General features: G+C 44.2%; 1 protein-coding gene across 2 annotated transcripts in view; it reads left to right on the forward strand.

Annotated features, from left to right (window-relative positions):
• Positions 1-24984, forward strand: part of RUNX2 (RUNX family transcription factor 2) — a 163610-nt gene extending 138626 nt beyond the window's left edge. For both annotated transcript variants that reach the window (XM_075497764.1, XM_075497763.1), the window contains one exon: positions 24106-24984. In XM_075497764.1, the coding sequence (XP_075353879.1) occupies positions 24106-24788 (683 nt within the window). In that variant the 3' untranslated portion in view covers positions 24789-24984. The remainder of the gene's footprint in view (positions 1-24105) is intronic.
• The last annotated feature ends 238 nt before the right edge of the window (positions 24985-25222 follow it).

Below are 25222 nucleotides of genomic sequence, written 5' to 3' on the forward strand. Positions count from 1 at the left end.
TTACTGGATCCTTGTAGAGTATATGAAACTTAACACAGCTCCCACTTACCAGGTTTTGTCTATTCAGTTCAATCTGCGGGACATCAGTCTTCACTGAAGTGGTCCAGGTGGGCTTTTGGTGGAGGCATCTCCAAGTGAGATTTCTGAGTCGTGGAGAGCAGTCTGTCTTGGTGCTGGCACTGAAAAAATGTTCTTCAAAAACTTAAGTAGAATAACTGGGAGGTTGTTTTGACTGAATGTGTAGGCTGCTTTGCACTGGACCTGCAGGAAACGTAGCTAATGTTGATCTTTCTGTACATCTTCACCTTTCTTCAGCTCTTTATGTGTTTCTGCACTGTCCCTTCATGTCTGAGATTCTCCTCTACCATAAAGCCCATTTGCTTTTGCATGCAGTGGAGAGTCAAACTCCTGTTATATATTATTCTAGTCACATGGAGGGGAAAACATAGACAGCTTGTGTAGACAGTGGATGAGGGAACAGAGAGACTTTTTCCTGAAGAACAGCAACCCCTAAGAAGTAGGTCCTTCAGCATTTCGCCAGGACTTGCAGCAAGTACTGCCCTGGTGTGGACCTCTGTGAAGGACACCACATTTGTGGGATTATGAGAGTAGAAATATAAATTTAGAAGAGATTGTTTTGGTCATCACTTGCAGTCCTCCATATTGCAGGCAAATGTACACTGGTGGTAAGTTCAGATGTATCTGCAGAACATTTGCTACCCAGGCCACAACACATCCCATCTCCCAGCCCCCTATAGCCACCTACAGACCAGTAATAAAAGATCAAGAGTAGCAGCTGAAATGTGTCACAGAAGGAGAACAAGAAAGACTCAATGGGCTGCCAGTGGCCTGGGTCAAGAACCATGCAGACATGGTGAGACTGGGCAGATCTAGAGACACAGGGGTCACAGACAGCCTTCCCTTCTCTGAAAGGACTTCTGTTCAGCCAAAGAGGATCATGACTGGCTGACATGATCACCCTGGCTTCAAAAAACGTCCTCCCCTCTTCTTCATCCCCTGTCTACACAAGCTGCCAATAGCTGATCATTTTTTGACCTCATGCAAATATTTCTCTTGTACATCTTAGAATCATAGAATCACAGAATCGTTAGGTCGGAAAAGACCTTTAAGATCGTCAAGTCCAACTGTTAACCTAGCACTGCCAAGTCCACCACTAAACCATGTCCCTCAGCACCACATCTACACGTCTTTTAAATACCTCCAGGGATGGCGACTCAACCACTTCCCTGGGCAGCCTGTTCCAATGCTTGATGACGCTTTCAGTGAAGTAAAATTTCCTAATATCCAGTCTAAACCTCCCCTGGCACATCTTGAGGCCATTTCCTCTTGTCCTACGGCTTGTTACTCGGGGAGAAAAGACCGACCCCCACCTCTCTACACCCTCCTTTCAGGTAGTTGTAGAGAGCAATAAGGTCTCCCCTCAGCCTCCTTTTCTCCAGGCTAAACAACCCCAGTTCCCTCAGCCGCTCCTCATCAGACTTCTGCTCCAGACCCTTCACCAGCTTTGTTGCCCTTCTCTGGACACGCTCCAGCACCTCAATGTCTCTCTTGTAGTAAGGGGCCCAAAACTGAACACAGTAGTCGAGGTGCGGCCTCACCAGTGCTGAGTACAGGGGCACGATCGCTTCCCTACACCTGCTGGCCACGCTATTTTTGATACAAGCCAGGATGCTGTTGGCCTTCTTGGCCATCTAGGCACACTGCTGGCTCATATTCAGGCGGCTGTCAACCAACACCCCCAGGTCCTTTTCTGCCAGGCAGCTTTCCAGCCACTCTTCTCCAAGCCTGTAGCGTTGCAAGGGGTTGTTGTGACCCAAGTACAGGACCCAGCACTTGGCCTTGTTGAACCTCATACAATTGGCCTTGACCCTTCGATCCAGCCTGTCCAGATCCCTCTGCAGAGCCTTTCTACCCTCAAGCAGATCAACACTCCCACATAACTTGGTGTCACCTGCAAACTTACTGAGGGTGCACTCGATCCCCTCATTCAGATCATTGATAAAGGTATTAAACAGAACTGGCCCCAACGCAGAGCCCTGGGGAACACCACTTGTGACTGGCCGCCAACTGGATTTAACTCCATTCACCACAGCTCTTTGGGCCCGGCCATCCAGCCAGTGTTTTACCCAGGGAAGCGTATGCCCATCCAAGCCATGAGCAGCCAGTTTCTCCAGGAGAATGCTGTGGGAACTGGTGTCAAAGGCTTTACTAAAGTCTAGGTAGACAACATCCACAGCCTTTCCCTCATCCACTAAGCAGGTCACCTTGTCCCAGAAGGAGATCAGGTTAGTCAAGCAGGACCTGCCTTTCATAAACCCATGCAGACTGGGCCTGACCACCTGCTTGTCTTGTACGTGCCACGTGATGGCACTCAAGCTGACCTGCTCCATAACCTTCCACAGCACTGAGGTCAGACTGACAGGCCTGGAGTTCCCCAGATCCTCCTTCCGGCCCTTCTTGTAGATGGGCATCACATTTGCTAACCTCCAGTCAACTGGGACCTCCCTGGTGAGCCAGGACTGCTGATAAAGGATTGACAGTGGCTTGGTGAGCACTTCCACCAGCTCCCTCAGTACCCTTGGGTGGATCCTGTCCAGCACCATAGACTTGTGTGTGTCTAAGTGGTGTAGCAGGTCGCTAACCATATCCCGTTGGATGACGGGGCTTCATTCTGCTCCCCGTCCCTGTCTTCCAGCTCAAGGGCTGGGTACCCCGAGAACAACTGGTGTTACCATTAAAGACGGAGGCAAAGAAGGCATTAAGTACCTCAGCCTTCTCCTCATCCTTTGTCACTATGTTTGCCCCCACATCCAATAAAGGATGGAGATTCTCCTTAGCCCTCCTTTTGTTGGTAATCTATTTATAGAAACATTTGTTATTATCTTTTACGTCAGTGGCCAGATTAAGTTCTAGCTGGGCTTTGTCCCTTCTAATTTTCTCCCTGCATAACCTCATGACATCCTTGTAGTCCTCCTGAGTGGCCTGCCCCTTCTTCCAAAGGTCATTTTTTTCCTGAGTTCCAGCCAAAGCTCTCTGTTCAGCCAGGCCGGTCTTCTTCCCCTCTGGCTCATCTTTTGGCACATGGGGACAACCTGCTCCTGCGCCTTTGTGATTTCCTTCTTGAAGAATGTCCAGCCTTCCTGGACTCCTTTGCCCTTCAGGACTGCTTCCCAAGGGACTCTGTCAACCAGTGTCCTAAACAGGCCAGAGTCTGCCCTCTGGAAGTCCAAGGTAGCAGTTCTGCTGACCCCCCTCCTTACTTCTCCAAGTACCAAAAACTCTATCATTTTGTGATCACTCTGCCCAAGACAGCCTCCAGCTGTCACATCACTCACAAGTCCTTCTCTGTTCACAAACAGCAGGTCCAGCGAGGCGCCTTCCCTAGTTGGCTCACTCACCAGCTGCGTCAGGAAGTTATCTGCCACAGGCTCCAGGAACCTCCTAGACTGTTTCCTCTCTGCTGTATTGTATTTCTAGCAGACATCTGCTAAGTTGAAGTCCCCCATGAGAACAAGGGCTAGCGATTGTGAGACTTCTCACGATCTTCTCTTGCAGCACAAGCCCCACAGATTCACTGCACATTTTGTGAAGAACCATGTCTGTCTTTTTTTTTTTTCAATCTTCCACTTCGTAGTTTCTTGTGGTGCCTTTGTGGTCTTGTCCTGGAAGACAGCTTACCTCAAAGAGAGTTTTTCTTGATAGATTTTTAGTTTTAAGAGCTAGAGACCCTCCAATGCCCTTGCACTGTTTTCTACATTGCCCATGCAGCAGTGCTTATGGGGTCCCCGTTTCCTACCTGTGGAATGGGAATGCTAGTGTACGATATAGTCTAATATATAGACGATTATGAAACACAAGAAATCCCACCATGATCCAGTATTCCCTGCCAGTTAACAAAATAGTTTTATGTCTCTGAGCAGACGTGTCACTAGAACAAGGATCCGGATTTGTGTCCTGCCTTTAAACGTTAATTTTCATTTTTAATTTGGGTCCCAAACTGAACTGTTGGAAACTTATAATAGAATGAGATACTTGTAGAAAAATATTTTATTGTGAATGTGGGAAATATTTTGAAATATTTTGTTTGTTTGGGCTGTTTCAACACTAAGCTGTATTTACAGTTGTTCTCCATTCACCTTGTGGAAGTTTTTTTCTTCTGTTTGTTTTCTTGCTGGCTGGGCTTCCTTCTTGGAGCGAATCTCCATTGCTTCACAACAGATATGCAGATCTCAACATGTATGTGTAACTCCAGCTAAAGCAGATTCATGTCAGGCTGGCTTGACCTACAATAGTTTTAATTTGCTTAGACCTGACCTGAAGAACTTTCAGATCACATTGACCCCAAGTTAAATGCTTTCCTTCAGCTGTCCTGAGGAAAAATAGAAACACTTCAGGAAAATCAAGCTTTTCCTAGGGGCAACACTGTCTTTGTACAAAAGAAATTTGGCATTACAAAAGAAAAATCAAAATGGCAAATTTCTGAGTGGCTCTACTTGCCCATTCGCTTGATTTGATGTGAATGCTGTGGAGCTACACGGCTGTATCAAAAAGGATACCATTTCAATCCACAGGAAACAGCAATGTTTTAATTCAGCATTACACTAATAAAGAGGTTTTTCTTCTGCCATCTAGTCAATATTACCCAGCCTGCCAGCTAGTCTAACAAGGTGTGAGACAAGCCTCATAAAATTAGGGTGCTTTACCAAAATCAGAGTGGGCGATAACCCTAAAAATTAATACCTGCAAGGCACTGTATAGGCGGGAGGCTGGTGGAAACAAAAGCCATGCTCCTTTCTGCTGGAAAACATGTAAAATTGACACTGTGCACCAGATTTTATAGTGGTTTGTAGGATTTACAAGACATGCTGCAAGTAGCACTTGCTAAAACTGTACAGCTCAAGACCTCTGGAGAGAAAAATATCTGCAGGAATGGGGAAGAGCAGTGTCAGCTGTTTAGGAATGGCTCTCTGGGATGCCTTGGTGGGGTGAATAAACGGTGACGTGGTTTGGTTGTCAAATGCAATGGTAGAGGCAGAAGGTTGGGGTGGTTTATAAATTCATTCATCTTTGGTTAGGAGCAGAAAGACTTTACTCTTACACTTAATGCATGGATGTAAGATTAAGAAGAGCTAAATGTCTATAAAGCTCAGCTATTGACTTTCTGAAGTATCAGCCGATCTGAACCTCACAAAAGTGACTACAACATTTGTGTATTGCTGAGTGGCTTTCATTGAAGGCCTCTGCAATGTCACTAGGGCTGGACAGACTTTTCAAACATGATATTTTTTTATCTATTCCTTTTGCCAAAGGCATTTCCAAAGAGGATCCTGAACCTTTCCCTAAAGCCATTCTTGCACATAATTAAATTCAAGCTTCCTCTCCCCTGTAGAGATGGGGACACCCATGTTGCAGTACTGCTGGCTTTTTGGTTACCAGCTGGCAGACGATGCTGGTACTGGAAGAAATCGTATTCCACCACCACTGCTCCATGGTTCTGCCTTTGCATTAGGTCCGAATCCCTCCAACCCAAAAGCATTAAGGACCAGAAGCGCTGCCAGACCAGAGCTTCACTGATGGCCGCATGGGTGTCTCCAAGCCACCTGGCCTGCTAGGGAAAAGACGACTTTCTCTTTAATAACAGATGGTGGTAGTGAGACATGAAAATTAGGACATATTTTCATTTGATATTGGAATATCATGAGCATCAGTTATTTTGGGAAGGAGTCCAAAAAATACTTGGAGAGAGTCTGAAACTGCAGATGAATCCACAGGTTTATTTTATTGGGTGATTTCAGTTCTGCCAAATATTTGTAGTGTAAAGAAATCATAAAAATTGCTGGTGGTCCTCGCCTGGCGGGTACTTCTCACATATTTGAGACAGTTGTACGAACTGTGACAAGAATGTTTGATCTATTAGCTTAAAAACAAATTAGAGTCTTCAAGAGAAATAAATGAAGTATAGATGGTAGAAATACATTTCTCTTATCTTAGAGAGACCAGGAATTTTTGCCCCCAGGCTTTATTTGCATTTAATTATCGCAGTTTGGATTTCCTCTACTGCATGCATGGAGGTTTAGTCTGTCTCATTCCATCCTCTGTTCTGAAATAACATTAGTACCTGTTAATGATTATCATTGTCAATTATGTATTCTGGTTACATGCACATTATAAGAAATATCAGTTTGTTTTAATAAATCTTCAAAAGGCAGCCTAAACCTGTGCCTTATCTCCTTTCTGCTTTGTAATTTATTTATTTTTACGGTTATGATATATGAAAGACACTGCATGCTCCCAGGGACTGTGAATGGGTATCTACTCAGCACTTGAATACTGAGATGACAGACAGAAAAGGTTTTATTTAACATAGCTTTCCAAATAAATTGAGACAGTCATGTATCTCAAAGATACACAGAGAAAGAAGTGAGGAATACAGGTCTAGAAATCCAAAGACTCAGTTATATGCATAAAAGAGAGGAAACTCAAATGTACAGTGAACCCGTAGGTGGTTTAGTGTGACACATACTAAGTTGCAGAATAGCTGACGCTCACCATGTAGCAATTATTCTTTTTCTAACTTAAAGTCTTTTTTGCTGGGATAATAATTTCACGGTAGTCCTGACCTAGCAAAGGACTGATTGCCTCACTTCCCATTGGTGTGCAGGGAACAAGGATAGTCCCATATAAAAAGTTTTTCACTGCATTTTTAAGGAGAATTTTGTTTTGAGTTGTGCAAACTTGATGTTTATGCTGTTTGCCCATGCAAATTTTCAGGATTATTTTCATTCACTGGACTGGTACTGAAATGTCCACTCCAAAAGGAACACTTTAACCAAGCATTCTTTATGTGGTCTTCAATTAATAAACAAGAATATGCCTTTCTAACCCTGTGGGTAATGATTTTTCTGTTTGCTGCTACTGTATGTAAGCTAAATGAATGGGGCATTTATATACCGTCCTTTCATCTGGGATATCAAAGCACTTTATAAATATGGACCAATTGGTCTGATGTGCAACCACTGAATTGTGGCCTTCTCGGAGGTGGCATGCGGTTGACATTTTGGCTGGAAAAGCACATTTGAACATCAGAAACTGTTGGTTTTCTCAGATGGGATAGGCTTGGAGGTGGGGGGGTGTGAGACTATCTGAATTCATCTCTAACACATACCTGCCCCAACACTGAGGAACACCACTTTCCAGCTAGGAAAGTATGGGCTTGGCCAAGAGCATGACCAAAGCATCTTCCATCAGTGGATCACTAATTTTAATCCAGCCCAAGACAGTGGCTGTCAAAAATTATTACCATATGGTAAGCTGGTAAATTGCCACAAGAAAATGAGCTTGGTGGTCCCAGATTAGTTTCATATGGACAGGTGTCTACACCACAAAACCACCATCATAACTGCTGCTAGCTGGTGGGTTTCAGAAGGGAGGTCCAGGACTGAATGAGCAGTGGTAACACAAGTGATGCTTCTAGAGGTGAGATCTTGAGGCCAGAGAGATGAGGCTGTTTGTGTCTGTTGAGGTGTTTCTTGACACATGTGACCACTTCAGTTTCCTGAGCTGTCAGCAAGCTTGCATGGTGCTCTCCATCATTGTGGTGGCAAGTGCTTTCTCTTACTTTTACACAGAGGCCCTATCCCTCCCCTACTTCTACCCTGTTAAATGGATGCCACAAAAAATTTCAATGGGGAGTGTGTATCGAAGGTATTAAGTTCAGACCACACAAGTAGTCTTTAACATCCTTGGTATGACTTGGAAAAGCCTCCAGGAACACAGGACTGGAAGGACCTTCTGGGTCACTGATCCCAACCTCCTGCTATTGCAGGCTTTCACTTTGCATAATCTTTTTAAAAAGCTGACTAATCTCCAAAAATGTGGACAATCACAGGAAACCTCGAAAGCCCTCTATATAAAAAAGGTGTCAAATCTGTTTTGCACTTCTCTAACACCTTTCATCCCAAACTTGTAATGCGTTTTGCAAACATGGAGTTAAGAATTGCCATGCCAGTGGGAGGGAAGAATTATCTGTACTGTATTTGGGAGGGAGAATTTGGGAGACAGCAAAATTATGAAGCAAATCGCAATTCTTATTCAGATAAAGCTCTTAATGGCTCGAGGACTCTGGCTCCAATGGAGATATCCAAGTCCATACAACCAAATCAATTAGACAGCCAGCAATTAAAATCAGAGTTCCTGACTCAGGAACTTCAGTTCCTGACACTGAAGTGTGCAACAACTCGAGATTTTCCACCTGTCAGCCTCACTATTTCTTCCAGAAGAAATAGGTACTACCTCCTATTTCTCATGTGAAATAAAATTAGCATCATCATATATCATACTTAAGTATACTCCAGGTGGGCAGGAGATTCTGTTACAATGGTGGAAGACTATCAGCAGCAGATCATAGGGGGTTTTTTATCTATAGAAGATACAGCCGAACCATCAAAGAGAGATAAGCTTCCTGCATTTCCACATCATGAGAAAAATGTAACCGAATTGATCCTCAAATCCATGAAAACACGCATTCCTTCTGTAGGAAGAACAAATCCTGGGAAATGTACTGTGTTGTATATGTCAGGAACAAGTTTCAGTTCTATCTCTAAGCCAAATTCTACTCTCAGTCCCATTGACTCTTGACTGAATTTGACCTCTCTGATTTGCTAGCATATTTTTTAAACTTATAAGTGTAATTGATGGCAGAGTATGACCCTGAGGCTATTTATCTATCAGCAGATCATGGTACAGTTGTAAGGAATATCAACAGCGTTAGGAAGTGGAGAAACTAGTCCCCACAACCTCGAAGCACCACTGCTTAGACACTGTTTCAGGTTACTGGTGCTAAGATAAGGGTACAGGTCTACCTTCTATCAACATATGTCATAGGGTTTTCTTAAAATTTGTTACTTTAGGGGCTGATCCCACTCTACTGCACAGTGGATAAAAACCTATCTTTCTGTAGATTTTATGAGACATTTAGATTGAATTGCAAGTTTGCTAAATGAATCTAATTCAGCACTGGAAGAAGGAATGCATGCACTCCTTATCTCTTGTGCAGGTGCTATATTGGCAAAAGTTAGTAAATTGTGCTTGCAAACAAAACATTTAGACTTGAAGGTTCCCGGGAGGAAGTGAAATCCAGGATAAAGAAGTGCAGGGACCAAATGCTGGTGCACCCAGTTGCACTGAGAGGGATCAGCCCCAAAGATGTGCAATACTTGGAGTAAGCAACTGTGAAGTTTGACGGATTTTATTTGCCTCTATTGATAAAGGAAGGAAGAAAAAAAAAGTGACTGGCTGTACAGTATGTTTTCTCGGGCCATGGTTGTTAGAATGGCTCATTTCACAGAATCACAGAATCACAGAATCATATAGGTTGGAAAAGACCTTTAAGATCATCGAGTCCAACCATAAACCTAACACTGCCAAAACCACCACTACACCATGTCCCTAAGTACCTCATCCAAACGTCCTTTAAATACCTCCAGGGATGGCGACTCAACCACTTCCCTGGGCAGCCTGTTCCAATGCTTGATAACCCTCTCGGTGAAGAAAAATTTCCTAATATCCAGTCTATATTTCATATAGTAACTCTACAGAACACATGTAAGAAAGAGACAAAACTGTGAATTCAAGCAAAATTCAACTGCTTTCTCACCTGTTGAGGATAATCTGGCCATTAATGGAACAGCTCCTTGGCAAATAGGTAGTGAGGCTTGCTTATTTTCCGAGAGTGGCCATGCTCACAATGCATCAGGAAGTCTGGGGGTGAACTGACCTGCAGAGAGGGCATGAGCTTTCATAGTGGCTTTGCTGGGCTCTGTATAGACACTTGGCATCGCACTGGACTTTTGGTTTCCCAAAGCAGGCCTGGCCTTGGGTTGGGTGTTCAAAACAGCATTGCCTACTAATGCTCCCTTGGCCAGCAAGAGGGGATCCACAACTGCCTGCCCCTCTGTGCCTGGCAGACTAACATGCTTCCATGCTACTGTAGTCCTCTAAGATCAGGTGCATTTGCTTTGTAGTGCTCCCCAGTCATTTCTGTTACAAAAATACTTTCTGCACTGACATATGGTGCATCGGCAAAGAAACTCGTATGAACCAGGACATTTCAGATGACAGTTCACATCTCACCTTTAGCTCAAGCTGCTGTGCAGGGAATACTCCGGCAGCCGGAGGAAGGGAGCTGTACTACATGATGTGCTCAGCAGGATGGGCAGATCTTACCCCAAAATGCTAGGTTTCACTGGCATCTGCCGTGGCGTGGCTATGTATTTTTAAATCACTTTAATCAGTTTCTTCTTTGAGATTTTTGTTTGCTGTTTTTTTCTGTGACAGATTCACTTTTCTTCTCTCATCAGAGCCATGCTAGTCAGAGATAGACATGGAGCTTAAATTATTTTTCCTTAAGGTCAAGTTAGAGGTGCTTGAATTGGGAACGTGTGCTCATTTGGGGCACCTAAATTGAGTCCTAAAAATTGAGGTCTATCTCTATTCTGGAAATCTCAACTTCAGGCAGCTTTTTCACAAGTGCAGCTCCCAAAATCCCATAGTCTCCCAGCTATGTGTTTAAACAGTTTACTGACTTTGGGCCTTGGAGAGCAGGGATAAATACCAAATTTGGGGTTGTTTCTCAACCCAAATTTTGAAAATCCTGCAGATTGCAGTGCTTGGATTTCATTATAAATGACAAAACTCAGGATAATGACAATGTTGGTGCGTGCATCTCGGCTGACTCACAGCACTGCTCCACATTTGGATGTTTGAGTCAAGCCCCATCTCTAATTATAATGTCACAGGAGCTGGCCATGTGCAGTACCTCCGTCTGACGTTGTACACAGTGTGTTGGACTGTGTATTTTGTTCCAAACCTCTGCCACTATTACACTGAAAGCATTAGCTGTAGCACAAGCTATGCAGGGATGATTTGGGGTTCTTACAGTCATATCCGAAGGCATATCCACTTTCACACTGCCCAGAGAGACTGAGCAACAATGTTGTCTCAAAATGGGCTCCCTATCTCTGTGGCAATATAATCAACATCTATGGACCAGATGTATAGATGGATGCAGGAGGGTTTTGTTGTTTCTTGGGGTTTTTTTGCCTTGGAAGACTTATTTCTCTCCTTTCTAAGCCAGGATCCTGTGTGAGTTTGCTCGTTGGCTCATTTATGGACTTCGCCAGCTGTACCTCGGCTCTTCCACATCGCCGCTTCTCCAGCTTGTCTCTCCTCACATTCCTGGCGGCATCTGCGCTCCTTCTGACCTTGGTCTCCTAATAGTCCTGGGCTGGTGCAGACTACCCAGCTCACAGTCCTTGCTAAAGACTAAACGCCATCTTTTTACAGCTCAGTTTCTTTCCATAAAGTTAATCAAGCAGCCCTCCTTTTACAAGGCAGCTGACCCTTTGGTCTTTCTTGCTCCTGGCGTGCTGAAAATTCCTGATGCTGCCAGAATCCTCCTCCCTCCCTTTTTAAGGCAGTCCTGTACGTAAAGCAAGTGGCTTCCCCAGGAAAGAGAGAAGGTTCTTGGCATAGAGTGGAGCCTTCCCCACCAAGGTGCATGTATTGTGTCCTTAGAAAGGTTCCTCTTTCCATTAAAATACGTTATTGGAGATGTCTGTGTATTTCTGTTAGAGATGAGTCCAAACCATGAGGCTGGATCCAAACTTAGTCAAACCATGAGGCTGCTTAAAGTACAATCTCGTACAATCTTGAGAGTACAATCTCGATGTGTACTTTTTGGCTTGAGCTGCTCTCCTGTTTGCACAGCGTAACACAAAAAGCATCGCTACGCTGTTGGGAAAGCTGCTGACACAACTAAGAAACCGAGTGGTAAAGACTTGTCATCAAAATCAACAAACCTGAAGGCAAATGGGAACCTGGTGGCATGAATAATTGCGACCCCCTGCCCAGCCACACAGAGGAAACTTTTTTCTTCTCAATAATCACCAGGTTTTATGAAAGAAAAAAATCAATTGCAGATGAAGCACAGAGCAAAATTTGCCTGCATTCATCTTACTGGGGAAAAAGAAAAAATATCTCCTTCTTTGGACTTAGTCTGCGTATGTCTTTGCTGTGTACTGAGCTGCAAACGGTGGCCTCTCGTTTCATTAATTGACAAACACCATCCCCTAAACATTTCCAGGCACAGTCATTTTCTTTTCTCAGGTTTACTCAGTGGTTCTTACTGAGGTTTACATTTTTCCACGCATGTGCTGAGAATAAACTTGCCTCTACGATCTCATCTCTTGTGCTATGAGAAGTTTTGATAATGTAATTCATAAGCAACTTCATTTTCTGGGTCTTTCTCTTTCTGCAACTCTCCTGACTTCGGCTATTTACTGCTCCCTTTGCGGCAAACTGCCCTATTTCCCAAAGACCGCAGGACTTTCTGAACTGCAGCATTTCATTCCATTTGTCTCTCTTTTTAAGGGGCTGATCTGTCTTAAAGAAATTTTTCTCATTTAAAAATAATTTTGCTGTGGTTTTACAGTCAGCATGGTTCCCCCCTAAAACAACAAAAAAAAATCCCTGCAGGCCCATTTCTTCTCCTTCTCCCATGATTACACTGGCATAGTGACACTGATGCCAATGGAATTATTCCTGTTTTACACCGGTACATATGACACCAAGGTCTCTAGGATGGGACGTACTCAACACCTTCACAAAATTGTACCCGGGACTGGGCCAGAATGATATCTCCATCTATCAAAAGGGATCTCAAAATGCTCTTTCATCTTCAATCTCTCAAACAGAGGAATATAATCATCCACCAGCAGGATGCAACAACCCCCAGAGTGAAATCTAGCAATACATTTAACATGGAGAACAAGGCAAAAGCAGCACAACACAGCCCTTTAGGAATGTAAGCAAAGAATACAGTGTCCAGCTGAAATTAGTGTTACTATTTGCCTCGTAGAAATGCTTGGGAAACCCAGCCAAATTTAGGGCTCCAGTCTACTAGAGCAGCCACAGTGAGGGCAGTCTCTGTTCCCCAGCGCCTGCAGTCCCAGTGACAAATAGCAGTCAGACTGCGGGCCAGCAAGAAGTTGAGCCAGGCAGAACTAAAATATCCCTGTTGGAGTGCAGTCCCATGAGGCCAGTGTTATGTCTTACCAGAAACAAAGAGAAGAGCACATTTCCAGTCTCAAAGACTTCTCTGTCCCATTAAGGAAAACTCCAGACTACAATTAGAAAAAAAACAAGAAAAAGAGACACAGCCGCAGCGCACCAGTTTGCATCCAAAATGCAGCCTAAAAAAAGAGGGCATGCTCCCAGGAGAAGGCTGCTAGCACCCTCTTGGGCTGGCGGCTCCGGCTACCTCGCTCAGGAGAGTGGAAATGTGACCCTGGAGAGAGACCATCCCTCCCCCAAACCCAGAGCCACTGGGTAAATATTGACTCAGAGCGAGGAGTGGCTGAATCACTCCTTCCTGCCCTGCCGAGGTGTCTCCCTCCACCCAGCGAGCGTCCAAGCCCACCCTGCACAGCCCAAAATATCAGATGGGAGTTGGTACCTGTGGTGATCAAAGGACATGGGCTCAGACGGAGAGACAAGAGTGCCTCTGTTTGTGCAGGGCTGACGTGTTTGTTTGCTCTCCGAGTGGGCGAACGTCTCCTCCAGTTAGTTATTCAGGAGGACACGCGGTTAGAAGGGTGGGTAGGTGTAGGGATGAGGGACGGGGGAGCTCCTAGTGCTGTTCCTCCGTCTTTGTCACGTGCATCGCACCCCAAATTCTCTGACTGCTGGTACACGGCTCATAAAGGTGTTGTGCCACACACAGTTAATGGTAAAGCAAGGGCCTGCGTTCATGAAATCTCTGCCCCGAGGTGCATTGAAGCAACAGTGAATTTGTGAGAAGGGGTAAGAAAAAATCCAACTGTCTCAGTTGTCCAACTGTTGTCATGGTTGGATTCAACTGTATGGTGAAATGATCTGGATCACATGCATAGATCAATTCAGATCATGATCTAAGGGTATTAAAGTTAAGCCCAGAGAAGACCTGGGAGCCAAGCAGTGGTGACCACTGACTGGAGCTGTGAGTGGTTGTCATGTACATTTGGGTAGCTACTGGCTAGTGTAATCAAACTGGACATAGGGGAAGGCTAAGTTTACTGTTGCAAGCACAGGTCTGGGTTTCATTTCAAGTCTGCTACAGATTTCCTAACTGGGTCACTGTGCCAGCCTGTAACACAGAAATTATATGTTCCTCCTTCACCGAGCTGTCACAAGGCTCAAGGCTTGAAGGTCTCAAAACTGGTTGAAGATCTCCAAGAAAAAGGGCTGTGTAAGAAAGAGCATATACTGTGGATCTCTATATATGCTACATTACCAAAAGCACTGTATTTATATATTTCAAAACTGGGCACTGGGTTACATTTTCATTCCCCAGTACAAAGGCAAATACATTCCAAACAAAGCAATGTTGTTTCAACAAAGCAAGGGTTGAAATCTCTCCAGGGCTTCATTCTGTCTCATTTAGATCGGGCATAAGATCTTAAAGCAGAGTTTAGTGGTCGGCCGATCATGTTCCTCTGGGAAATGACAGAGTGGTAATTCAAAAAGGGTAGTGAAGTACAGCATTGTCTTGGTCTGCAGGACTGTTCTTCAATAAAACCAGTGGCTCACCCGGGTTACAGGAGAACATTTTTTTCCAAAGGAGCTGTGGCTCTTCATTAAACAAAAGAATTCACCTCCGGCTAGACTTGGGTGTAAAATGAAAATGTTATTGGAGACAAAATGTCTTTGTGAAGACAGCAGTTCCATAATGCCTGCCACGATTGCCTGGGCATATCTAGCAGTTGAAATGAAAGTTAGGACGAAAGGTACATCTCCAGGGCACTGAATCCACATTTGTTAAAAATTTCTTTCAGGCTTGGGAGGTGGTTTCAGTTCAGGCCAGGAGCCCCGAGGAGGGGATAAGCAGCCTGCGTCCTGTCTGGCCATGGGCTGGCACTCACCCGCTCAGCAGTGAGGACCCAGATTCGATCACGAGTGAGTTGAATCTTTCAGGACTTTCCCGAAAGCCTTTCCTTGGAGTAAACAAGTTCTCCCACATCTGACACAGGAGATTGGGAAAGAATCCCAGGGTATCTAAATACAAAAAATTGTAAGATATGCCTCCTCCCCTCCGACTCTCCCAACACACTCGGGAAAGTTCATGAACAGCAAAGATGCAGTAGGGTCATTCAGGGAAATAATTCATGTCCAGACTGGCATAACTCAGGTGTTCAGATATGGCTGTCTCTCACCGGGATTAACTCTATAGGAAAGATATAGCCAGTGCAGTTCCTCAGTGTATGAAGACAAGAAAAAGCACCTCAGGCTGTGCAGTTTCAGGGGATTTTTGTACAAGATTATTTTCCTAAAAATGTAACCATCCCTCTGGGGATGAAACATACTGGGAAATATATGAAAATTTAATGAATTCCATGAGTTAGTTCTTACTTTTCTCTCATACTTAAGGCAAGATCATTCCCTTGTCATCTTCAGATCACCTAGAGGCTCTTTATTGTACAGCCAAAGTGTCCACCTTTAGCTTGATGAGCAGGTTTTGGCCTGCAGACTCTTAGGCAGTGCAACAGCCAAACTAATCCTGCAGAGACACTCTCTTGTGCTATGTCTAATCATGGCATCGTACTCAGCCTCTCCCTCTTTCACCCAAACATTGCTGACCAAGGAGGGCTAACAGCCATGGTTCTGCTCAAGATGAGACAAGAGATTTCCCACGCTCTTTTTTCATCATCTCTTGCATTTAAGTACTGAGTTTCCAGAGCCTGACAAATGGTACAAGATGAAGATTGCTCGACCATTGGTCAGCTATGGTATAAAATTCTTATGTAGACTCTTATGTGGGCTTAACAGAAGCCTTGTGCTGGAGCAGTCAGATGGTAGATACCCAGGAAAAGATATAGTCACTGTGTTTCAGCGGGGAACACTGTTGTGACAAGCCTTTGCGAGGGACGATCTCTTTTAAAGCATAACACGGCAGAGGTTCGGGGTAGCCCAGCCTGGATGTAGTTTGTTTCATTATTCAGCCCATGAAGAGCTATGCGGCGTAGGCAATGGAGGCCTGTCCACTGCTGGCTAAACAATATCCTTGCTGGACACTCTGTAGGAACCTGAAATCTCGTTGACTCATGTGTACTGCATTTCCAGACTTGACTCACTGGCTACTAAAACCATAAGATTGCATGGTGTGTCTCGTATTTTTCCTGGAAAAAAAGAGCAGGTTAATATAACTATATTTGCTTAATTAACATCTGAATTTGTTTTGAAATCTCCAGGGCACATATGTAAAGAAATTTAACTACTCTCAAACCAGCAGAGAAAAAAACCCCAAATGTCTGGAACTTCAGGATTGGTTTCTATAAAGTTCCTGGTTCTGGAACTTCAGGATTTGTTTCTGTAATGTTCCTGGTTGCCTCATCCTTAGGGCTAAAGGCAAAAGATATACATCCTGACTCTTCTCTTTTGTATCTCTTAGTACCTGCTGAATTTCATGTGATCAGGGGCTTATTCTAGGGCCATGTGTGGTAGGAAGTGCTATTGAGAAAGGTACAAAGAGTAGATACACAGGTGGTTTTAGAGAAATGCTATCTGGCTGATGAGTATCAAAAATCTGCTGTGTAAATGGAAAAACTTCCTCACACAATGCAAAAGTAACCTAAGAAACTCATTGCTATAGGAATTAATTGAGATCAAAACCTTGCCAAAGAACAAGAAAAAAGAAAAGAAGAAAAAGAAAAAAAGAAAAAGAAAAAAAGAAAGAGGAAAAAGAAAAATAATTTTTAAAAAGAATGAGATATTTACAAGGCTAATAAGAATGCAATACGGATATTTAGAAACACAATAGTACTTATTAAGGAAAGAAAACAAGACTTTCAGAAGAATTAAACATGTTGGAAAGGCTATCTGCTTCAAGACAGGAAAAGCTTTTGGTGTAGCTAATGGCCAGATTCAAAGAGGTAATAAAGCACCAGCTCTACTTTCAGTTGTAGTCCATACAGTTGCAGTCCATTTTGAGCCTGATCTTAAATCAAATTTGTTGGCCTGCATTGTATAAAAGGTGATAGTCGACAGCGTAAACATCTGTCCTGGACCAAAAATCTGATTCATTAGTGGAACATTGGGAAAATTTCCTACAGCAGACTGTGATGTAACTGTTATCGAAGACTTTTTGCTAGCTTCCTTTGAGGCAGCACTTACTGGCCATTGACAGAGGCAAAACACAAGACAAAATGGACAAAGTGGTCTGATCAATTATAATGCTTTCTTCTTACTGTTTCTTTTGGCTCTCTGGAAGTAGCTGTCAGTCTTATTTTAGTTTCAGAGGACGTAAACAGTCTCTCCAGCCACTTCTTCATCCTCAGTAAGTTGCTGGGAAGGGAGCACGTGTGGGTGGAGAAGAGATGTCCTTGCATGGCCACGGGGAGGGCTGGGCTGGCAGTCTCCTTAAACACAACAGATTTTCCTGCTGTGCCTTATTTCTGTGCTGGAAAGGGGACGGAAAGAAGGCTTCCCCAGTTTAAGAAGATGCATTAGTAGAGACGTAGGGTAAAGGAGCCATCAGAGGGCTGCGTTGGCAATGTCAGTTGATGGAGAAGATGAAAGTGGCCTTTGCTCCTGGCTCCATTGTGGACTTCTGTCAAGGCATTTCATTTTTCCTGTGTTTCAGTCTGGCCCCCATAAAGCGCAGCCAGTGTGAGACTCGTCTGTGCAGCACTTTGAGCACAGCGGGAAAAATGTGTTAGGCAATGAATATTGTCATGAGGAATTGCCTGCTGCCCAACAATATTACCTCTGCAACGTGCCTGCCTCCTCTTTTCCCGTTCTCTCTCCTCACTGAGATGGCAGGGCATCCTCAGGGACTCTTCTTTGGTGAAAATAACAGGAGCTGCTGAGCACTTCAAAAAGTCTGGCTTTGTCCCATAGGTGTCAAAGAAGGACCTTAGGTTCTTGGAAAATCTGGTCCGAAATGAGTGTAAAAATGCACATTTTGTCAGGAAGTGAATAAAATCTCACTGAAATTAAGCCAGGGACAAAGATGAAAAAGCAGATGGCCCATGACAAACTGTGAGAACAAATTTGTTCGCATGACATGGGAATAAGTATGTACTCATAACAGACTATTACTCAAGAAATTTTGAAAGAGCACAACTCCACAGGAGTCATAATGTGATTAGTCACATAAAGCCCAGTCCAGCTAGGCTGGTGTATTGTACCTGAAAGAAGAAAAACAGACCCCAAAACAGACCACAATTAAAAAAAAAAAAGAAAGAATTCCAAAGAGATGCACAAATTTATGAAGTCAGAAAAACTCATAAGCAAATTAAAATCTGTAGAGTAGGCCGTGGATTGCTATTAGGCTGCTTAAAAAGCAAGAGGCCAGAGGAAGGAGCCTTGCTGAAGTGACTCAACCAGTAGGGTTTTAATCTGACAGCACAGAGACAGAGTTGGGATATTTTTGGTGAAACATCTTGGACTCTGGGACAGACTTTGCCACGTACCCCATTACAGCATGCTTCTGGTAATCTACAATTATTTCCAAAATCCCTTTTTTTTTTTATTGTGGGAGTGACAGGTGAGATTGAGTTTGAAAACTCGAGGAATAGGGCTGATTTTGAACACTGTGATCTATTGTTGTGGTTTTTCAAATTAATATTTCGTACAAGACCCCTGATCTTGAGTGGGCTTATTTAATTACATAAAATTACTTTTATCATTAAAGACTGCAATACCTTGGTATATATGATATTTTGGGATATTTCCATGTATCCAGAGAGGAGTGAATTCCTAGGATATAAATGTCATTTGCTTTATGAAAAAATAATTAACAATAAGCTTGCCTAATGTTTTTATGAATTTCTAAGCTGCTCATCCAAAAGCACAGGAGTGTCCAGAGCTAGTTTAGAATCTTACAAAAAAAAAAAAAAAGGTGCTAGACACAACATCTGGAACCAAATTCAGTTTCTGAAATCACACATATGCAAACACTGATCCTGGAGTGCTCACGCTGATGTTTTTGTTCAGACCTATTCTAACGCAGTGTCCAGTAGTGTCTTTGCTCAATGCTGTAATTTAATCCTTTCTAAACTGGATTTACAGCTCGAAGCCCTTCTAAGCTTGACTGCAGAGCTGAGCAGCAGTGGGAAGCAATGCCACTCTGCATCTGAATCAAACCTGAGCAGCACAGGAGGGATGGCTTCAGATTCAGATCCCAAATATGGACTTTGTCCGTGCAAAAGCAGTACCACCCTCTCTTACGCAAACGTTGCTATTGGACTTTCATTTACCACAAGCTGTTAGGACTTCAGTTTCACTTCTTACCAGAAAGAGGAGGCAGCCGTATATTTAGACTTTCTTGGGAAGCAGCTGCAAAATGAAGTGGGAGTGCACACACGCACTCGGTCTCACATGCAGATGCTGCTAGCTTTAGAGCAACTTCATAAACCCGAGCAGAAAGGACAGTGCACAAAGGCCTCCTGCAAGTTACTGTGTCATGGAAGGGACTGCATTATTCATTTCAACATTTTAATATCCTTATCATTGAAATAGGTTGTTTGTTCAGTGCTGACTCACTTGAAAGATTATCACCTTCTGAACCATCAGCTCATTTCTTGAAGCACTCTAGGGTCCTAGGTCTCTACTTTGTTGCACCTTAAACCTTATTGCCATGGTTTTATGCCTTCCATGGGAACACAGAGGCAGCACTACCCATCTACTATTCTGACTTGATAGGAAACTACTTGCTACATCTATATATCAGGTGAGGAATCCAGCTCACCTAACTTCAGCCATTTAGAAGTTAGTCAGCCCATCTCAGATAGTTGACTTAGTCCTACAAGAAGTGCTGGAAGGGGAGGGACACTCCACAGCATGATCCTCCCACCCTTCTTAGGGACCTGATAGCTTGGGATGGCTTATCCCCAGAGGTGCTTCTTTCTCTGCTGGAGTCTGGATGACTGCCTTGCACTAGACGGAACCTAAATGGCTAATGTTAGATGAGCTGAATCCCATGCAGTGTGCTAGCCAGTGGAAAGTCATGCCCCTGATTTTCCCTCAAGGTTTCTCCTTCATAGACCTTTCCCTTGTTAGCTGACAAAAGACTAAGAAATCAGAGTTTGCAGCTATTTGGCTGCAAGGCAGATAAAATCAGTAGTCAAACAAAAGCAGCTAAGATAGCCAAGACTGCCTGAAAAGTTAAATGCATGCTCTTCTCATACAGATGAATGCATTTAAAATAACTTTAGTTTCCCCATTCTCACAGGGCAGCTCATTAATCTTTTGGTAACATCCATCATCATGGGCAGGCAACGTACCAGGAAATCCTCTCCTGGAGGTGCTCCTCTGCTCTCTTTCATTCCAGTAAAATACCTGGGCTATTTGCAGTCCTGTGAGTATTTTAACACCCCAAGTCTTCTCAGAGTTGGCAGCGCAGAAGTATTCCCTATTACTTGCAAATAGGTAACACAAAAATGTGCAACTGCTTTCTCTTTGGGAGATCCGTAGTAGATCAGGAGGGTAGTGAATGTTAGGCATCCAGTGTTTCTAAGCTGGGTACCCATCTTATTTTTATGCATTTGGTATAGGATTTCTCTTTTGAAATACAGGCATTTTTAGTGCATGGCATCCACGTCTGAGTTAGTTATCCTACGTTGTGCCCAGCAAGGAGACGAGGACACATATTTCTTGTTCTAGCAATAAAGAGGTGATGTTAGAGGTATTTAATCCACTGACTGTGAAGAAAGTGTAGGGAATTAGATAAGATGTAGATATCTATACCATAGACGGCTGAAGCTAAAGGTGGCATGAATCCCATCTCAGTAAACCAGTTCTCCTAAAGGATGAGGCCAAGCTCCCTATGCACTCAATAGAAAGAAGTGACTCTGAGTCTGTTCAGAGATACAGCCTATGTGTCTAAGCCTTCCCTTTGGGGACTTTCCCTCTACATACAACATAGAAAATGCAGATGCTTTCAGGGAAGTTCTTCACTAGGCGCTTACAGTTCAGTTGTTTAGATGAATTGGATCCCAACCCAGGTTTTCTGAGTGCTGGATTAACTTCCCTAACTGGTGAAATAAATTTTCTTCTAAGCTAGAAGCCTACCTTGAACAGTCAATCTTTGCACGTGGAAGTACACTATAGTACCTACACGTCCTCTGTAGACTGGGTGTACGGGAGGATGCTAAATGACCATGCACAGGTGAGTTGTTATGTTTGGGGAAGGTCACTGTACTTGTCTGAGCATCTTGTATTCAACATCTCTATTCTCTGCAGGCATCCATCCAACCCCACTTAGCTACAGCTCTGCCTAGATGCAGATCTAACACCCCCAGGAATGAGTGTGCACCTGGATGCTCCAGTTAAGAACAGTCTCTTTCTGCTGGGGCTGTACAAAAAAGGGAAAAAAGCAAGCACTAGAGTTGTGATGAGTTGCAACATTCAGATCAAACAAACAAAATTAGAGAGGAAGGAAATAAACAGAATCATCCTGTTGTATATGATAAGCAACTGTAGTAGCTTGCTCCATGCTTCATCGTGCTTAAGACTTCCATGTTCCTGGGCTTTCTCAAATACACCCTAGCAATTTTTTCCATGGAGAAAAAATTATTGACCCTAGCTGACCCTGCTTTGAGCAGGGGTTTGGACTAGACGGTGTCCAGAGGTCCCTTCCAACCTCAGCGATTCTGTGATTCTGCAATTTTCATCATCAGTTTAGGTCTTTGGATATTGAGCAGTTGGGTCAGATCCTGTCCAGACAAGCAGTCGCTCTGGGTGCGCAGATCGCACTATGTCAGCTGGGCACATACCCGGCCACTGGTCCGAGCAGTGCAACAGCTTCCACATGTCCTGGATATGCCAGGACCCCTGCACAGGTGCCCAGGCGCCCATGTGGAATTTCTTAGATGGAGGTATGGGAGCCTGATCAAGCTGAGCAAGATGTGTTTAAAAGGCTGCTGCATGGCCTTTTAAACACATAAATCTTAAGGGGAGATTAGGGAGATGACAAAGCTGTGGCTTCTGATAGGGAAGCCACGCTGTTTGGAAAGTTTGCAGCTAAAAGAAGAGCCTTTGGTGATCAGATTTTTGTCCTATTTTTGTCTATATTAGTTACTACTCCTTGTATTTTAACCCCGATTACTCCTTAACCATTTAAGAATCATTTGTGACAGTTATTTGTCACAGTGCTAAACCAGATTACCTCAAGGTTTGTTGAGCTTCCTCTGCTCTCCCATGTATGGAAAAACATTACACTTAATTTGGTTTGTTTGGCCGGTGTGGACAGGGATTAGCCATGCTATATATGGACCATAAACACTGTTCTGGTTAACGCTACAGTTGAGCCAAACCTGAACCTTTCATCTCACCCTTTGCAAACTTTGGTGGTTTGGATGGAAATGGAACCTGTATTTGAACTGTGCTTTATTTTTGTTTTTGTTTTGAAAAACCAAAGCCCAATCAATAACACTTTGGAAACCCAACATCCAGCACCTCAGCCCACCTCTAGTGAACAGGGATGGAGCGCCTGTGTAGGCAGGGACTTTGTGTTGGGAAGAAAGCCAATACACAAAGGAAGGAAACCGTTTCAAGGAACCTGCAGTAACTTTCCATTAAAATCTCAAGGACAAAAGAGCATGCTGAAGTTTGTGTCATAATCCCCTCCAACCAACATGTGTGTTTGGTTAGGGAAAACGTGGTGGTCCCACGTGGAAAAAAGATAGACTTTTGTAAGCTGCATATCCCATTGGTTTGGTGTTCGAAATGACAGGGAAAAGCCTTCATTTGCTTTTGACTCACAGTTTCAGTTTGCTATCTGGAATACCAAACCAGCCAGTAATGAAAATGGATTTCTCACATCAGATTTTTTAGATGCCAGAAATAATAATAGTATGGTGTTAACACCTCAATACTTGGCTTTCTCTAGGTTGTCTTAACCTAGATAAATCTATTAATTTGTGTCTTTGTATCCACAGCAGTGCCTTAAAATTTGCACTTAATTGCAGCAGAAGTAGTTTTAAAATCCATCTGTCTTGCACTGACCATTCCTGTAGCATCTCACCACCTTCTGTATAATGTGTTCCTAATGCTAAAAAAAAGATCTGTGGCATGGTATAGTAATTCCACTTATGCAGATCTTTGAGGCTGTTGAAAGGTTAACATTTCCTATTATATTTCTGGCTTCAGAATTATTGTAAAAATAGGTTCATCCTTACCATACAGTATTTACCAACTGGGCACAGTGGGTAGAGCGCCTTGGCCCATAGCATGACTCTCCAAGACTTTGCACATTCCCCAGAGGCTGCTCTGTCATCCTACAGTGTATATGTTGAATTCAGTCCAAGCAAGCATGTTTCTAATGACTTTAGTGGACATCGGATGAGGTCCACTGAACTGCTTGCAAGGTGGCATAGGTGTCAAGTCGGGATGCACAGTGTCAACAATTTCTTTCTCAGTCTCTTCTTTGTTGATTTTCATAGCTGAAGCTGCTAAATATCTGCAGGCAGGGATCTATGTCTAAGTCTAATTTTGTGAACTCTGTCATGCTTCGACACAAAAAATAAAATTATTGTAGAGTTTAAGCCACCAACTAGCTCTTGGTGTTTCTGGTGTTGACCTGTCCGTTCAAACCAGAATGCTGAAAACTGGGACCCTCTATGAAGCAGTAATTAACTTTGGCTCCAGCAGCAGCCATCCAGCTCTCACATCTCCACGGGAGATCTGAGTCAGTTAGGACATTACCATCGTTCCATGACTGGCCAGGAAAACACAGTAGGTAATTCACCAGCTAATGCATACGCATGAGACGTCAACCAGAAAAATGTTAAGGCCTGTCCGCAGGCTTGATGAAGAATGCGAGTGGAAGGATAATTTAGATTTGTAGTGCTAAATTGCATGTTTTCCTACAGTAGCCTCTTGTCTTTGAGGATGTCTGTTCTTTTCTAGTTGGCGTACAGAGAGTATCCCTACCAGCTAATGAAATTCCCCTTACATCAAAAAGGCCTAGTCCCACTGAAGTGACAGCAAGCGACTTGCCATCTATGTAAGTACACGTGAGTCAAGGCTCATGATGTGTTTTCCTTGCAGATTCAGACCCTTGCACGCCTGATGCTCCGCCTGTGGCCACTTCACCACCAACCTCTGAAGAACCTGGACCTTTCACAGCTCCAGTGTCACCCTCCTCTTCCTCTGACACTGGTACTGCATCATTTTCACCACCGTTACCTGCCTGTGTTGCAGTCTTGCATCCCAAACCGCCTCCTATTCCACCATCAACATCAGCTTCTGCTGCCACTGTTCACCCTGGACTCCCTTCTCTTCCTGCACCACCCGCCTCTACTCCATCCCTGCACCCTGGACTTTATTTGCCGGTAGTCCCACCTGGCAGTGCCACCCACCTCATCAACTGGCTGCCCTTCCTCGCTTCCGCAACACTCGCCACCATTCGAGGGAAGGAGGAAGACCAGCCACCCGTAAGAACAGGCTCCCTGGAAGGCATGAAGCGCTGCAGCAGCACACCCCCACACCCCTACCATGATGGAAATCCCCAGGTGGCACCCATGGGAGACAGGCCTCCAGGGGCTGCTTCCTCACCGCCGGCTGCCCACGCCATGCCCCCAGGCTCCGAGCAGGCGTCGGCAAACGTGAGCGACATCCTGGCAGAGCTGCGGACGATGAACAGCCATCTCTCCGTCATCGCCCGAGCCCTGACACAGCTGGCATCGTCACTGGCACCGCAGCAGGATGCACGTGGCACCCCACCTCCTTAGTGCCGGGCTCTGTACTGGCTCAGCTGGCTCACAGGGGCTAGCCTTGGCTGGGGACAGCCCACAGCGGGGGTAGGGTGGAGGGAAGGGACCCTACCCAAACCTGCCCGTACCATCTGTGCCAGTTCGCTGTGCTCTCTGACACTGACCACGTCTCCCCAGTGGGTTTTTCTGTTTGTTTGTTTATTTCCTCCTTGTAAATGGCTGCATATATTAAAAAATAGTTTTGTGGTCTTGTTAATAAAATTGTTTATATTTCTTGCATTCCTTTCAGATGTGCTCGCTCCCCTCCTCTCATCCATTAACCACATGAGCACTGGTAGGAATTGGTGAGGTCTCACACAGTGAATGTGGAAAATCTGAAGTGGTGAGAAGTTACCCACAACAAAATGCTGAGGGAGGTGACAAAACCCCTCTGAGCAACGTGGAGGGACACA

Source organism: Mycteria americana, chromosome 3, assembly GCF_035582795.1.
Source record: "Mycteria americana isolate JAX WOST 10 ecotype Jacksonville Zoo and Gardens chromosome 3, USCA_MyAme_1.0, whole genome shotgun sequence".
Lineage (NCBI taxonomy): Eukaryota > Metazoa > Chordata > Aves > Ciconiiformes > Ciconiidae > Mycteria > Mycteria americana.